The 14,600-nt window shown below is 37.9% G+C and overlaps 1 protein-coding gene across 1 annotated transcript in view; it reads right to left on the bottom strand.

Annotated features, from left to right (window-relative positions):
* Positions 1-4,588: 4,588 nt before the first annotated feature.
* LOC134754220 (exosome complex component 10 homolog) overlaps positions 4,589-14,600 on the bottom strand; it is a 30,546-nt gene continuing 20,534 nt past the window's right edge. The window contains exons 7-14 of the mRNA XM_063690391.1: positions 13,630-13,793; positions 12,302-12,485; positions 12,006-12,154; positions 11,379-11,517; positions 9,384-9,505; positions 6,135-6,246; positions 5,966-6,043; positions 4,589-5,046 (exon numbers count right to left, since the gene is read on the bottom strand). Coding sequence (XP_063546461.1) covers positions 4,642-5,046; positions 5,966-6,043; positions 6,135-6,246; positions 9,384-9,505; positions 11,379-11,517; positions 12,006-12,154; positions 12,302-12,485; positions 13,630-13,793 — 1,353 coding nt within the window. The 3' untranslated portion in view covers positions 4,589-4,641. The remainder of the gene's footprint in view (positions 5,047-5,965; positions 6,044-6,134; positions 6,247-9,383; positions 9,506-11,378; positions 11,518-12,005; positions 12,155-12,301; positions 12,486-13,629; positions 13,794-14,600) is intronic.

Genomic DNA, 14,600 nt, shown 5'->3' with positions numbered 1-14,600 from the left:
ATAGGAAATGAAAAAAAAACGTTCGTGTAATATATATTTTTTTATTTAATAATAGGGAATATTACGCGAAACTCGGCGTAGGTGGCGCCACTATCACAATCTGAGGGTCTATCGCGAAACAAGAAAATCGAACTTTCGTTATCTAACATCTCTGTCACTCTTGCGTATTCGAGCGATAAAGAGGCAGCTAGATAATGAAATTTCGGATTCGAGTTTTCCGGTAGGTCCCCTGAAAACTTGTCAAAAACCTGTTAAAGGTACAGTATGAATAAGTTACTATACGGTGCACTAAAAAAGCTAGTGCTGCACTCTGGTGGCAGAACATTGCAGTAATATCCCCTATTCCTCGTCCTTTGGAAATCTGAAATAAAAAGTTGAGTTTTGTGACCAACAATATTAATAAAAGGAACATTCATCAATGATCATTAATGTCTTTTTTATTAGGGTTCCGTACCCAAAGGGTAAAGACGGGACCCTATTACTAATACTTCGCTGTCCGTCTGTCTGTCACCAGGCTGTATCTCATGAACCGTGATAGCTAGACAGTTGAAATTTTCACAGATGGTGTATTTCTGTTGCCGCTATAACAACAAATACTAAAAAGTACGGTCCCCTTGGTGCGCGCGTCCGACCCGCACTTGACCGGTTTTTAGTATTAAACTATAGTCTGGCAAACACAATCTGTCAGTAAGTAAGAACAAAGAAAACTATAGGTACAGTCGAAGGCAAAAATATCGATCCAGACAAATGGCTTAAAAATATGTGAACACGATTTTATTGTCTGAGCGTACACATATTTTTGAGACTGGGAATGTATATATATTTATGCCCTTGACTGCACTCATCAATTAAAATGAGACAGTCCTGGGCCAAACTATAAGAAAGCTGTAAATGTCGATAGGTTATTGATCACTATGCCAAAAATATAACCTTTCATACTTAGCAGAAAAGTTCGAAAATTTATGCAAAAATCTATATAGACTTGAATGCAAGTAATAATTACATAAACAATATATCGATTTCTATGTTTAGGGTCAGGTCCTATAAATTAATTTCTTCAAAATTGAACAAAACTCACCGTTTAAAAGTTATCGGTTCGTGCGTATTTTCTTTTCTTCCTGTATGCGATTTACAGCCCTCGATCACACAAGACATTATCACAAAGGGAACTTCAAACCATTACAAATAAAAACTCAACACGTTTTCCAACAATCTTTCAGGAATAGCAAGAATATAATTAAAATAAACCAAGATGACCGCTGAAACATCCCGAAATATTTCAACTAAAATAATACGACTATGTCAAGTTGTTACAGTTGACACCTACCTGTGAAATAACGAACTTATATTTTATTTGGCTGGATTATATTATAGAACCACATAGGACCATTTGACATTTCCCTCAGTTCATCTTATGACAATACTGAAAAAAACGAAAGAACTTGCGGATTGTTGTCTCACTCACTCATAGACAAAAAGTAATAACGTGTTGTGAATACGATATCTTTTACCAAGCTTTTATTTTTGCCCGGCTTCTTTGCTTTAGTCATTATTCTGAGGTAAAAATACGGTACAAGGATACGTAATCGCCCATGCATGTAGTATTGTGTCGGTATCTGAGGTCGATAATTCGAAAATTTTGAGCAACTAAGTGCCAGTTGCACTAAACCGCCTGTCACCGTTAAAACGTTCGTTAAATTTTATTGTATGGGAAGTTTCATAGTTCACTGCTGAGTTACGTTGATCAGTATCAAATGTGGTTGGTGCAACTGGCCCTAAGCATAGAGTAACTTATACTAGAGCGGTACTGTCATAGTTAGTTTTGTAACCCCAGTAAATTCACTGCCATCTGTAGACACACTTTAAAACTAAAAATAAATATTTATAAAAATACGATAAAATGTATTTAAATATGGATAAATGATTTTTTTTATTTGCATTAATTATTTTTATGATTTTGACCCATGTTCTGTCACTGATATGCGTTAAAATTATAAATAACAAACGAAACCGTCAACGCCCTCTATACGAGTGTAGGCCAAAACTAGTGGCGCCCTCTGATCGAGAATCAAATTTTCGTGATTTTCGAGGCACGTTTTTTCCTTAGACTGTATCCATCTATTACGGAGTTATATATTATATATCTTTGCCCTAAGCAGAGTATATATGGCCCTAAGTATCTCTTTTAGAGAAACGATCGGTCGCGACTTCGGCCCCGATATGGGGCAAATATGGGGCCTAAGGATCGTTTTCCGTTTCACAAAATATTAGCACATCGTTTACAATATTTCTCGGTGTAAAAAAATAGTTCAACTGCAAAAATATTAAACATTAACATTTTTAGCAATTCAAGTATTTTTTACATTTCACGTAATAATTTCAGTGAAAACTACTGAACGGATTTTTATGCGGTTTTCACCTATGAATAGAGTGATTCTTGAGGAAGGTTAAGGCGTATAATTTGCTAAGGTTTTGTGTAAAATGGTTGAAATATGACGATATTTGGTAATTAAGTCAGAAAAAAATCACCGTGGTTAGAGCTTTAATCGAAAACGCTGCCCAACCCGTTTGAGATATAACAAAACAATGTATGGTGGAAATATCTCTCTTCCATTGCTCTACAAAAAAGTCCGCGATGGTGTATGTCTATCTTTTAAGGATAACTTACTATACCCATTCTAATCTTCTACAAAAAGATTTCATAGTATGTGGTATTTGCAAAGCTATTTACACGGATACAGTATTAATAATTATCAAATTAAATACGTTAGTTATATTAAGCATTTCATACAGATTACAATTAAATTAAAGTTCATTTCGACCCATATAACTTGTATGAAATGTTAAAGACGCTAATCCGTTAGTTGTCAATTTTTACCACCTTATGCGCTGCGATCGTTTTACTTACCCCCACCATGTACTTCTCACGGTGCCAATATTTCGAAAAACGATCTTGCTCGGGCGCGACGTCGGCCACGATCGTAAGGCCTGACGGCAGGATAAGTGAAAGAAGCCCTTTACTCCAATTATGGCGTGAAATAAGGTAAGTTGTAAGTATGGTAGTTACGGTGCCAGAGATAGTTGCTCGAAATTCAAATAAATTGTGTTCACTTGGAAAATTTCAAGGTGTTTAGTGAACTATAGTTATTATCTACAATTATTGATTTTATCGACCATGCCTTCATTAGAGATGAAAGTAGAGCTTTCAAGTCTCGGGAGGGTGATCGCTACGTCATTAGACATTTCAAATATACCCTGCAAATATCATTTCAAACTCTAACTGTTAGGTTCATTCTTCCAAAATACGAATATCAAAACTCGTGGAGTGCCGATTTTTCCGTAATTTTGTTTAAAAAATGCTAATATTATTATTGACTATTTAAAATACCTTTAGGATTCTATCATCTTTTTCCATGCTTGAAGTGGTTGAGAACGTTTATTACATGTGCTCACAGTCACAGCACATGCGGGCATTTTTAGTTACCAGTGATCTCTTGCGAAGCGATTGTGGGAATGGGCAATAATCGACTGTGACATTGTATTTACGTGACTTTTTGCACATTGTGCAAGTTTTTTGGCAGAGGGGGTAAGTTATTGAAAGCCTGTTGTGTGTTGTTGATAAATGCTCTAAGACTCAAACCTATACAATAGTCATGGCCATACCAAACTATACTTGTATTCATACCCATCCCACGCCATACCTGCACTCATACCTATTCCATATTCATATCCTTACCATACTCCTAATACATATATCTTCATACTCACATCGTACATCTTAGACCTTTACCATTTGCAGGAACTACAAAAGAAACTTTGTAATAGCATATATTTATATGGAACTACAAACTTACTTATGCCATTCTTAAATCTTTAAAACGTGACTGACATAGCAATATTTTTAAGTTTTTTATGGCTTGATAAGCTAAAAACTACCTATGTTTAAAATTTGAAGCTTGTGAGTCTGCTAGAAGTAGTGAGTGAGTGTGTCAGTGCTAAAACTAAGGAACTTTGACGTGCAATAATTCTTAAACTACAAGTAGTTCAAATTTAATGTTCTTGGGAATATATCTAAGCCATATTATGCCCTATATGTCCCTGACAATTCAGGGTTCTAGTTTTAGCCAGAACAAAGTTACAGGACGTCGAAAATGGCCTGAATGGCTTCGTGAAAAGGATGGTACGGCCGTGCCTCTTTTTATTGCTCGACTTGGCGAGGGCACTACCGTGCCCCTAGATTTGAAGGTGTGAAGGTTACTTTGACAGCGGCGTACGTCATAACACCTATAGTTGTCCATGGCGCTGTGGGCACGACTGGTAACGACGACTAGGTGCTCCTGGCGTTTAAAAGGTTACCGGCCACTTGCACCATTCACTAACCCGGGGTTAACCGGTTAAACCTGGAGTTACCATGGTTAGTACAATTGACACTGGGTTAACGGTTTAACCGGTTAACCCCGGGTTAGTGGGATGGTATAAGTGGCGCTAAGTAACTTAATGATACTACCATAGATAAATTATAATATCATGCCCACCTATAAGCACAGCTTCATTAGCATGATCGTTTAATAATAAAACAACTATGTCGTGTAAAATAGCTATGTATAATATCGCTTACTTTCACTTAAAAGTATAGTAACATCAATGCTTCTTAAACTTTGCCTTGGGTTGTTTGTGTTTGTGCGACCTAGCGTTGTTGTCCAAGAATTTTTTGTAGTTCGCGTTTTTGTAAAGGTATGGTTTTACTTCGTTTTTCGCCTCGGGCTTGCTGTGTTTAGTATTTGTTTGTTTTAATTCTTTTATTGAGTCAACAACTTTGTTCGTTTCTTTGTGATCTACGCTGTCTGGTGATATCTTTCTTTTGCGCTGTTTCGCCGCACTGTCGTCAAGTAAATTTTCTTTAGTTTCAACGACGTTCTCGTCGTTTTCTATATGTGACTTAGCCCTTTGTAATTTATCGAGAACTTCTGTCTTAATCAACTCGTCCCCTTTTCCTATCGCCGCTATTTTCGCTTCTTTATCTCTGTACTCCCTTATCTCTTCCATCTGTGAACATGTTCATACGGTTAATGTGTGCGTGCTGCGTGCTCGAACATTGTAAACAACTACAAGCGTCTACTTGTTCACTACACTGCAACACATCGGAGCTAGCAACTGTAGGGCACTCTCGGGCGATAGACCGCTTTTCGACGCCCGCCCCTACAACGGCCGGTATTGACGATATAGACGGTGACTAAAGCTGGCCATACACACTAGGGTACGCCTGCGCAGTTTTACCTGTACAGTTCAACTGCACAGGTAAAGCTGGTTAGAAAACTGCGCACTCGAATGCCACACACGCTACATTTTACCTGTGCAGTTGGCAAAACTGCGCAGGCATACCCTAGTGTGTATGGCCAGCTTAACATCAACTTTTATCAAACTTTTAAAACCATGTGTCATCGGTTCCGTGAAAACTTGTGGTACAAAGTGACTTGTATTTTCAGTTACGAGTTTTCACGAAACAGACCCCAAGTGTCCAGCCAAACAATCTGTACAATATAATTTCAAAATGACTTATCCATATCGAGATTGGTTTTAAATGGCTTCGCAGTAGTGACCGAGTTTTGTAATTCACGAGATTTTTCTTTTTTCTACCTAGGGAGGGGTATCAAAAGTTCAGGATAAACGCCATCTATAACATCAATAGTGACTAGTAATAAGACAATGCAATAGCCAATTGAGTACAGAAAATTAGTTTTAGACACATGTATTTAAAACTAATTTTCTAGTGAATAAATTGTCTTGTTAGCTACAGCGCCGCGGCAACCTAATAAATGAGCATAAGTAGAGGGGCAATTTAAATCGGTTTCAGAAAACTTGCACCTTATTATTTATAAAATAAGGCTCAAATTATCCGTTACCGCGCAAAACTACCCGAGCCACTGAGACCGGACCAAAAGCTTGTGAAGTGAAAACCAAATACCTGAGCTAACGAGCGATATTTTCTGTATCTGTCATAAGGCGGTATGAACTGTTTCGCGTCGACGTTCAAATCGGACACCTGCAATTTCAAAGGTGAATCACTGGTTGTTCGTTGAGTGGGGTAATAAATAGGAATGGGTGTTATGGAATATCTTTATTCATGTACTTACAACACAATATGTGTCAGTATTATAGGAGGGTACGAAGGCTTGTATGTCGGGGTGGCAGTCGGTCAGGTCGCTGAGCAGCAGCGCCGCTCGGTCCAGGTTGATGCGTTCCTCACTGGAACAACGGATTGTTTAAGTACAGTACAAAGTCTGTCCAATTTTTGTGAAACGGCAAACATTCCTGCTGTATTCTATTCCTTCCTCAATATATCGATCAAAGCAAAAGTCGACATTATGAAGATGAACAAGTCGATTTGTATCATTCATACAAAATCTGTTTCCTATAAAGGTTTTTAATCGATTGACCGAACAAAACGTCAATGGCAGCCTGATATCAACTTTCGTGCATTCCGGCAACGTTCACGATCAGGTGCTGCATTCCATAGGCGTGAGGTTCGAAGGGTTAAGAGCCCGTTAACGATTTTGGAGCAAAAATGCCAAATTGATAGATTTAGTCGTTGAAATTATACACGTTTTATTACGTAATATCTAAATAACAAGTATTGGTTTCTATTAGCACTTCTCATCTTGCCTTTTAATAATGAGGTCGCGAGCGTGCGTCACCGGTAATATATGAAGAGAAGGGGCAGTTTTTAAAAGTTCATCAAAAAATGATGGTGGTTAATTATACAAAATGATGTATAAGAGGCCGTAGTCGATTTTGGAGCAAAAATGTAAAATTGATAGATTTAGTCGTTGAAATTATACACGTTTTGTTACGTAATATCTAAATAACAAGTATTGATTTCTATTAGCACGTCTTCTCATCTTGCCTTTTAATAATGAGGTCGCGAGCGTGCGTCACCGGTAATGAATGAAGAGAAGGGGCAGTTTTTAAAAATTCATCAAAAAATCATGGTGGTAAATTATACAAATTGATCTATAAGTATAGTTTCAGCAAATGTTGTAGATTGTCTTAAGTATCAAAATTACGTTGAAATTAAGTCGATTTTTAGAGAAATTGTCACTTGTTTTGAAGTAATTTCTGGAGAAAATTGTTTTCGTCTAACTTTCATTTACACTACTTCAAAGTCATAATAATAAAAATGTAGTCTGATAAACGTCAAGTACAGGATATGTGTAATACAAAATTACCATGTTTAGCCGTCCAAACTTTACGAAATTTACAAATAAGAGCGACAAAATCAGTGCTTTACGCGTGTTTACCTAAACGTCCATCAGAAAAGCAAACATTACTAATTTAGTGAGTCTGTTTTCAAAAAAATGATCTGATAAAAGGTAAGATAAGAAGACGTGCTAATAGAAACCAGTACTTGTTATTTGAATTAGGTAACAAAAGATGTAAAATTTCACGGACTAAATCTATCAATTTTACATTTTTGCGACTAAAATCGACACCGGCCTCATAAGAACAGTTTCAGTACATGTTGTAGATTGTTTAAGTATCAAAATTACGTTAAAATTACGTCGATTCTCAGAGAAATTGTCATTTCTGGAGAAAATTGATTTCGTCTAACTTTCATTTACACTACTTCAGTCATAATTTGGTCATAATAATAAAAATGTAGTAGTAAAAGGTCGAGTACAGGATATGTGTAATACAAAATTACTATTTTTAGCCGAACAAACTTTACGAAATTTACAAATAAGAGCGACAAAATCAGTGCTTTACGCGCTAAACGTCGATCAGAAAAAAAAACATTAATAATTTAGTGAGTCTGCTCTGCTTTCAAAAAATTGATCTTTAAAACGGCAAGATGAAAAAACGTGCTAATAGAAACCAGTACTTGTTATTTCTATAACGTATCAAAAGGTGTACAATGTCAGCGACTAAATCTATCAATTTTACATTTTTGCAACTAAAATCGATAACGGGCTCTTAAACTAGTCTGATATCTGTTAACCAGCGTGGAAACACAGCATTTTGCATTTAAGCTCACCTCCCACCGATATCAAGTCGGCAAAGAGAATCCAAATTCAGTTCTAAAGCTTAAGGAAGTATTTTGGCCGTATTTTTAAGTTACAGTTCAACTAAAATTTTAGTTGAACTGTAACTTAAAAAAACCGGCCAAGTGCGAGTCGGACTCGCGCACGAAGGGTTCCGTACCATTACGGAAAAAACCAGTAAAAAAAATCACGTTTGTTGTATGGGAGCCCCATTTAAATATTTATATTATTCTGTTTTTATTACTATTTTTTATAGCGGCAACAGAAAAACATTATCTGTGAAAATTTCAACTGTATAGCTATCACGGTTCATGAGATACTGCCTAGTGACAGACAGACGGACGGACAGACGGACAGCGGAGTCTTGGTAATAGGGTCCCGTTTTTACCCTTTGGGTACGGAACCCTAAAAACGTAATATGTTATGACAGTTTCTTGAGAAGAATATAAGAATTTCGTGCCTTCTCTATCTCTATCACACTCGCATATATTTATATATAGCTGTACCGCTCGCACAGTGGCATGGACCGCTGGCATGTTTGGTGGGATAGCAATACATAGTTTGTCAAAGGACTGTCTCATTTCAAACAGACAGAGAGAGTCATACTATTTTTGCCTTACACTAGTACTAGCACCCAAAAGAAAAGGATGAGTATAGTTTTTTTGTTCTTATTTACTGACAATTTGGTTTGACCAACTATAATTACGCGCATGCGATACAGATAGGAAGTGGTAGGTCAATGTGCTAGCATCGTAACTTTAAAGCTGAGGAAGCTCCCTCGGTCATAAGGCGCGTATCCACTAGATGCAGCCTCGAGTCGAGCGGCTGCCTCTAGTGGATACGCGGCTTTATAACCATTAACCTGTATACAGTGTGGAAAAAATTTATAAGCCCTGGAGGGAAAGTGCCTTAAAACCTTAGCTCATTTTACTTAAAGAAAACATTCTTTCATTTTTAAAAATAAACATAACAGCATTCAAAGATTTTTTTAAATTCGTTTGTCTCGCCCGGGAATCGAATCGACTAAGAATCCAAAAAAATAAACCCTCGCTATTTCTATTAGTCGATACAGTTAATGTCGATGATAACATTTCTCCTAGAAACATTAGGTCTTACACTCGTCTGTCGTACGAAATATCCATAAAATCGAATATTTAGTACTCAAGAATATTTTTAGACAAGCGAAATTCAAAACAAAAAAAAAGAAAAACCTGAATGCAGTTCTGTTTCTTTTTAAAAACAAAAGAATGTTTCCTTTAAGTAAAATGAGCTAACTTAAGGTTTTAAGGCACTTTCCCTCCAGGGCACATTAATTTTTTCCACCCTGTATAAGTTAGTCGTTACCTATACTCGGGGTACTGCGAGAGGTCGTGCAGGTTGAAGGTGCAGGGCTGGTGCGCGTTCATGGCGCTGCTGATGCTGGACGGCATCGGGTACAGCTGGGGCTCCAGCGGCAGCTCCCGACACTGACACAGGGAACCAAATTAACGTTGTCTTCCTTTTTTATTTAATCAGTCATTTGTCACTAGTAACAACAGTTCGCAACCCCGCAGTGTGGGTGTCAATAAAGATATGAGTAATTCTATTCAAAAACAGAAACATTTTTTCTTTTCATGCTCTAACCTTAACACATTCACTGTCAGCGTCTCGTTAGGCAGATTCTCTTTTCGCTACAAACCGAAAAAAACGTGTAGCCAGTGGTCGGAATAGGCAATTGTGTTGTATGCATATTGCATTTAGGTTTATGAAGTCTTCTTTTGACATGTGTCTATATTTTCGATGTCATTCCTTAAATACATATTCTGTTTTGGTAGCACATATTTTCAATGTTATCCCGTTATTCCCGTAAGTAGTCCCATATTTCACATTGGCGACGAGCTGAACTGACGTTAAGTTATTTTCGATGTTCGATTGTGCATAAGCGTGCTGCCGTGTGGGCGCAATGGCGGTTGGCAAAATTGAACCATTCGACGAGAACAAAGATAAGTGGTCGTCATACGTGGACCGCCTTGAACAATATTTTATTGTTAATAATATCGATGAAGGATGAAGGAAATAAAGTTGCTACACTAATTACATTTATCGGCGGCCCTACATATGAACTGTTAGTGACCTTTTATTCACCAAAGAAACCACACGAATTGAATTATGATGACATTAATAAAATTATGCTACAACATCTGCAACCAACGTCTAGCATATTAGCTGAGAGGTACAAGTTTCGACAAAGAACGCAAACTAAAAGTGAGTCTATTTCGGACTACGTGGCAGCTTTGGAGAAATTAGCTAGAACGTGTGACTTCAAGACGAGAATTTAAGGGAATCAGCTTGTCTGTGGCTTGTTTAGCGAGATGGTCAGACAGAGACTTTTTGCGGAAGATGACATTAATGGAGTTGGCAACTGTGTGAGAGGTGTCGCTAGTGCGCACGGTAAACATCGGAGTCTATATCTCACCTGATAATAAAATACAAAACCAGCCAGAATCAGTTAAAAAATAATTCACTTAAGTGCGCCTTATCACAATGTACCTAAAAAGTGTTCATGAAAAGCGGTACAAACAGTGTAAATGTGATTTTTTTCAAAAATGTGACGGCCTAACCGACAGTGCAGAGTTGCGGTGAACAAAGTTTAGTGACTAATACAACTCCAAACAGTGACCCTTAAAAAAAACGACGAGAAGAACAATAACCGTAGCGTATGATTTATAGTTCAACCTGTTTTATCGTGATAATAGACAATTAATAAACAAAAAACGACAAATTAACATTAACGCCATCTAGTAAAATTTACAAAACACAAATCGATTTAACTCGAGGTCTGCAAGCCAATAAGAAGGAACGTGACAACTATATGATGCACTACGTCCACTGCAATAACTAGGGAAATAGCTGGAACAAGCCCCGCCTACCAGCTGAGCACCGAGCCGTAAAAATAGGCCTACATCGAAGTTGTTATTTAATTTGGACAATAAATAATTAGCAACCTGCAAAATGAATTGTTTCTCGTGCAGTCTCTCAATCTGCGATGGAGATCTACTGATATGTACTACGTGCAAAAAATCCTACCACTACTACTGCCTAAATATATCAGTGACCACTTTCGAAAGCAAAAATTATCAAATTAAGCGCGATTTTCGTTGTCCTGCGTGCATAAACATAACAACTACGCGTCACTATGATTACAAATCATCGCCAACACAATCACATCCCTTATACACACTAAATGATACGACTACGAATCCTCAGACAGACGGACGGACAGACAGCGGAGCGTTAGTAATAGACCCTGTCCTGGGTCCTGTTTTTACCATTTGGGTACGTAACCCTAATTTTCCTCACCGATAACAGCATCCTGTGTATGGTGATGAGGTTCTGCTTGACGAAGGGCGGCATGGGGGAGCAGCACGCGTTCACGCCCTGGATCTCGCGCGGCAGCGTCTCGGCCAGCGCCAGCAGCATGTGGTTTGGCACCAGGTATCTAGAATAGAATACTTTTTATTCGTAAACACACAGACAATAGACATACATTAAAAGAACATGAAAATAAAGTGTCACGAAATGGCCCCATCTCAGCATGCTGCTGGCGACTTCCAGCGCTGATCTTCCGATGAGACCATCAGGTGAGAATCACGGAAGGTAACAGACAAAAAGAAAGCAACATAAAAGAAAGAGACAAAATATGGCGAAAAATAAAATTACACATCGTTTAAACAAACTAATACAAAAAGATATACAATATGACGACATAAGAACATAACATTAAGTAAATATATGTATTTCATTTTAGGTTTCATTCATTGTTTTTGTCACCTGCAATAACAGGGTGTTTGACTGTATTTAAAATTAATTATTTTACACCATGCATGAAATAAAGCAACAGTTATTTTTAAACACAATTTCTATTTTTCGCGGAGGGGACTTTGTTTTATAATATGTGTTGATTTCATGAAAAAGGGTATTAATTACATGGTCCCCTCGTCGAGCTCGCGCGCCTGCGCGTCCCTCCATTTGTACAGCATCTTCAGCGCCGCCATCTGCCGCGAGTTGAAGGATTTCTTCGACCGCAAGTATAGCGGCATGTGGCTGTTCTCGTGGATCACTTTCTTGTTGTATGTCTGGGGGCAGAGATATGATTGAAAATTCAATTTTAATTAGAAATAATAGTTGTTATCTTTGAAAATGTTAATGCCTGAAACGTGTGTCTGGTGCCTGGTGGCATGGAACATAGTATGGATTAGTAGAAATCTGTGTGTAGAACTCACCGTGCCGCAGATCTGCCGGCTCTGCTCTATAACGGACAGCAGTAGCTGCGGCTTGCCGGCGGCGGCGCGCAGCAGATCCGCCCTCATTTGTCGCCAAATGTAGAGCAGATAGTGCGTGTCCATGCGCGCGTACTCCACCAGCTCCTCGGGCAGCGGCCGGATGCGCCAGTCTGCGAGCTGGTATCTGGAACAAGGATAGATATAAATAACTCCGTAATAGATTGATACAGTCTAAGGAAAAAACGTGAAAAAATCAAGAAAATTTGATTCTCGTTCAGAGGGCGCTACTAGTTTTGGCCTACAGTCTTATAGATGGCGTTGACGGTTTCGTTTGTTATTTAACAATTTTAACGCATATCAGTGAAAGAACATGGGTCAAAATCATAAAAATAATTAATGCAAATAAAAAAAATCATATATCTATATTTAAATACATTCTATCGTATTTTTATAAATCTTCATTTTTAGTTTTAAAGTGTGTCGACAGATGGCAGTGAATTTACTGGGGTTACAAAATTTACTATGACAGTACCGCTCTAGTATAAGTTACTCTATGTCTGGAACAAGGAAAATTCATACAGTCATGGAATTAGGATATATTTTATACGTTGTCCAGTTCACTAATTGTGATTCATTTGCAATGTGGTGGTAATACAAGAGACATGTTGTACTTCAGATCGATCCCACCAACTGGGAAAAGGAGGCTGAAGCTCGCGACTACTGGAGGAAGACCCAGGAAGCGTGGTTTAAACTTCTCTACACTGGGCGAGAACTGAGACACCAGCGCGACGTTCTCCCACCTTCGTCACAGGGCACGGCATTCTCCTGCCAGACGCGGTCGCGGCTGCCGCACTCGCATTGGACTTAGCTGTTTCCCACTGACGTCCAGTTTTTTGCGGGTACAACCGTACCTCAGCAGGGTCCAGTTTTCTGTAGTATGAGTGCAGTATCCCGCGAACAGAATGCTCGTGTGAACGTTACTATATTAGCACGTACAGTACTAAAACGGGCTCCTGCAGAAATCCGTATCCAGCAAAAAACTGGACGTCAGTGGGAAAGAGCTCTTACTAGTCATTTGCGGAGCTGCCGCACTCTTATGGACGCTGTTTAAACCAACATTTTCTTTATTAATGTTACAGGCCAATGATGATGAATACGACCTACGGACTTAAGTCCGGAGACTCAGAGTTGAGAAAAAAAAAGGAAAACGTTTAACCAGTAGAGAGACATTTTAAGTTCTTAAATAAATAAATTAGAAAATTTTAATAACAAAACTTCCGTGAGACACAGACATATTAAATATATTAATAAATAAAATAGAAACTTACTTCTTTTCGGCGTTGACCTGGCAATACTGCCACAGCAGGTGTTTGAGCGAGTTGCCGGAGCACTTGAGCGCGCGAGCCGCTTGGTGCGTGTCAAACAGCCCCACCACGTACACACCGAAGTCACGCTGCAACCACACCACGTCCATCTCGGCGCCGTGGAACACCTGACAAATTAACGGATTTTATTAATGGTATCAGTTGATCAGGTTTATTTTGAGGATCATTTTGGGACCCATTGCCTTAAAGCAATACAAAAGTTACAAATGATAGTCGAAAGTCTGACAATTGCACTTTACTTACGAAACGCTCCTAACTAAATGGCAATACATCGTGACGTCATCATGTAACAGAAGCCGTTTCGATGTATGGCAAACAAGGAAATTGCGATTTTATCGGTGAAATATTGCGTCTATGTATATAGTTGCCATACATTTTTTTTTTAAATATAAAATGTAAGGAATCGAATGGTACCATTATTTTTTCCTTTTTGGATGTTTAAATAAAACTTGAACTTAGAAACTTTGAGGTCTTGTATTTTTTTACTATTCCAGTATATTTATTAAGTTTTAAATTTATTGTGATAAATTGCTCTTTTTTATCTATTTAACTAGATTTAGTTATAAAATTCAACATGTGTCAACAACCCTGTTATAGTTATCACTATCAGATATTTACAAAAAAGTGGTTCTTTAGCAATAGGGATGATAACACGTGTTGAATTTTATAACAAAATCTAGTAACATAGATAGCAAATGAGCAATTTATCACAATAATGCGGATATTAAAATAATATATGGAAATAATACAAAAATACAGGACCTGAAAGTTTCAAATATTTTAGTTTTTTTAACTTCCAAAAAGGGAAAAAGTAAGGTCACCATTCGATTTCTTACATTTAATTAGAAAAAAGATTGTACTGCAACAATATACATAAACTGTTTTGTTAGAAGCGTTTCGCGAGTGAAGTACGA

This window comes from Cydia strobilella, chromosome Z (genome assembly GCF_947568885.1).
Source record: "Cydia strobilella chromosome Z, ilCydStro3.1, whole genome shotgun sequence".
NCBI lineage: Eukaryota > Metazoa > Arthropoda > Insecta > Lepidoptera > Tortricidae > Cydia > Cydia strobilella.
This window is presented reverse-complemented; position numbering and strand designations above follow the sequence as displayed.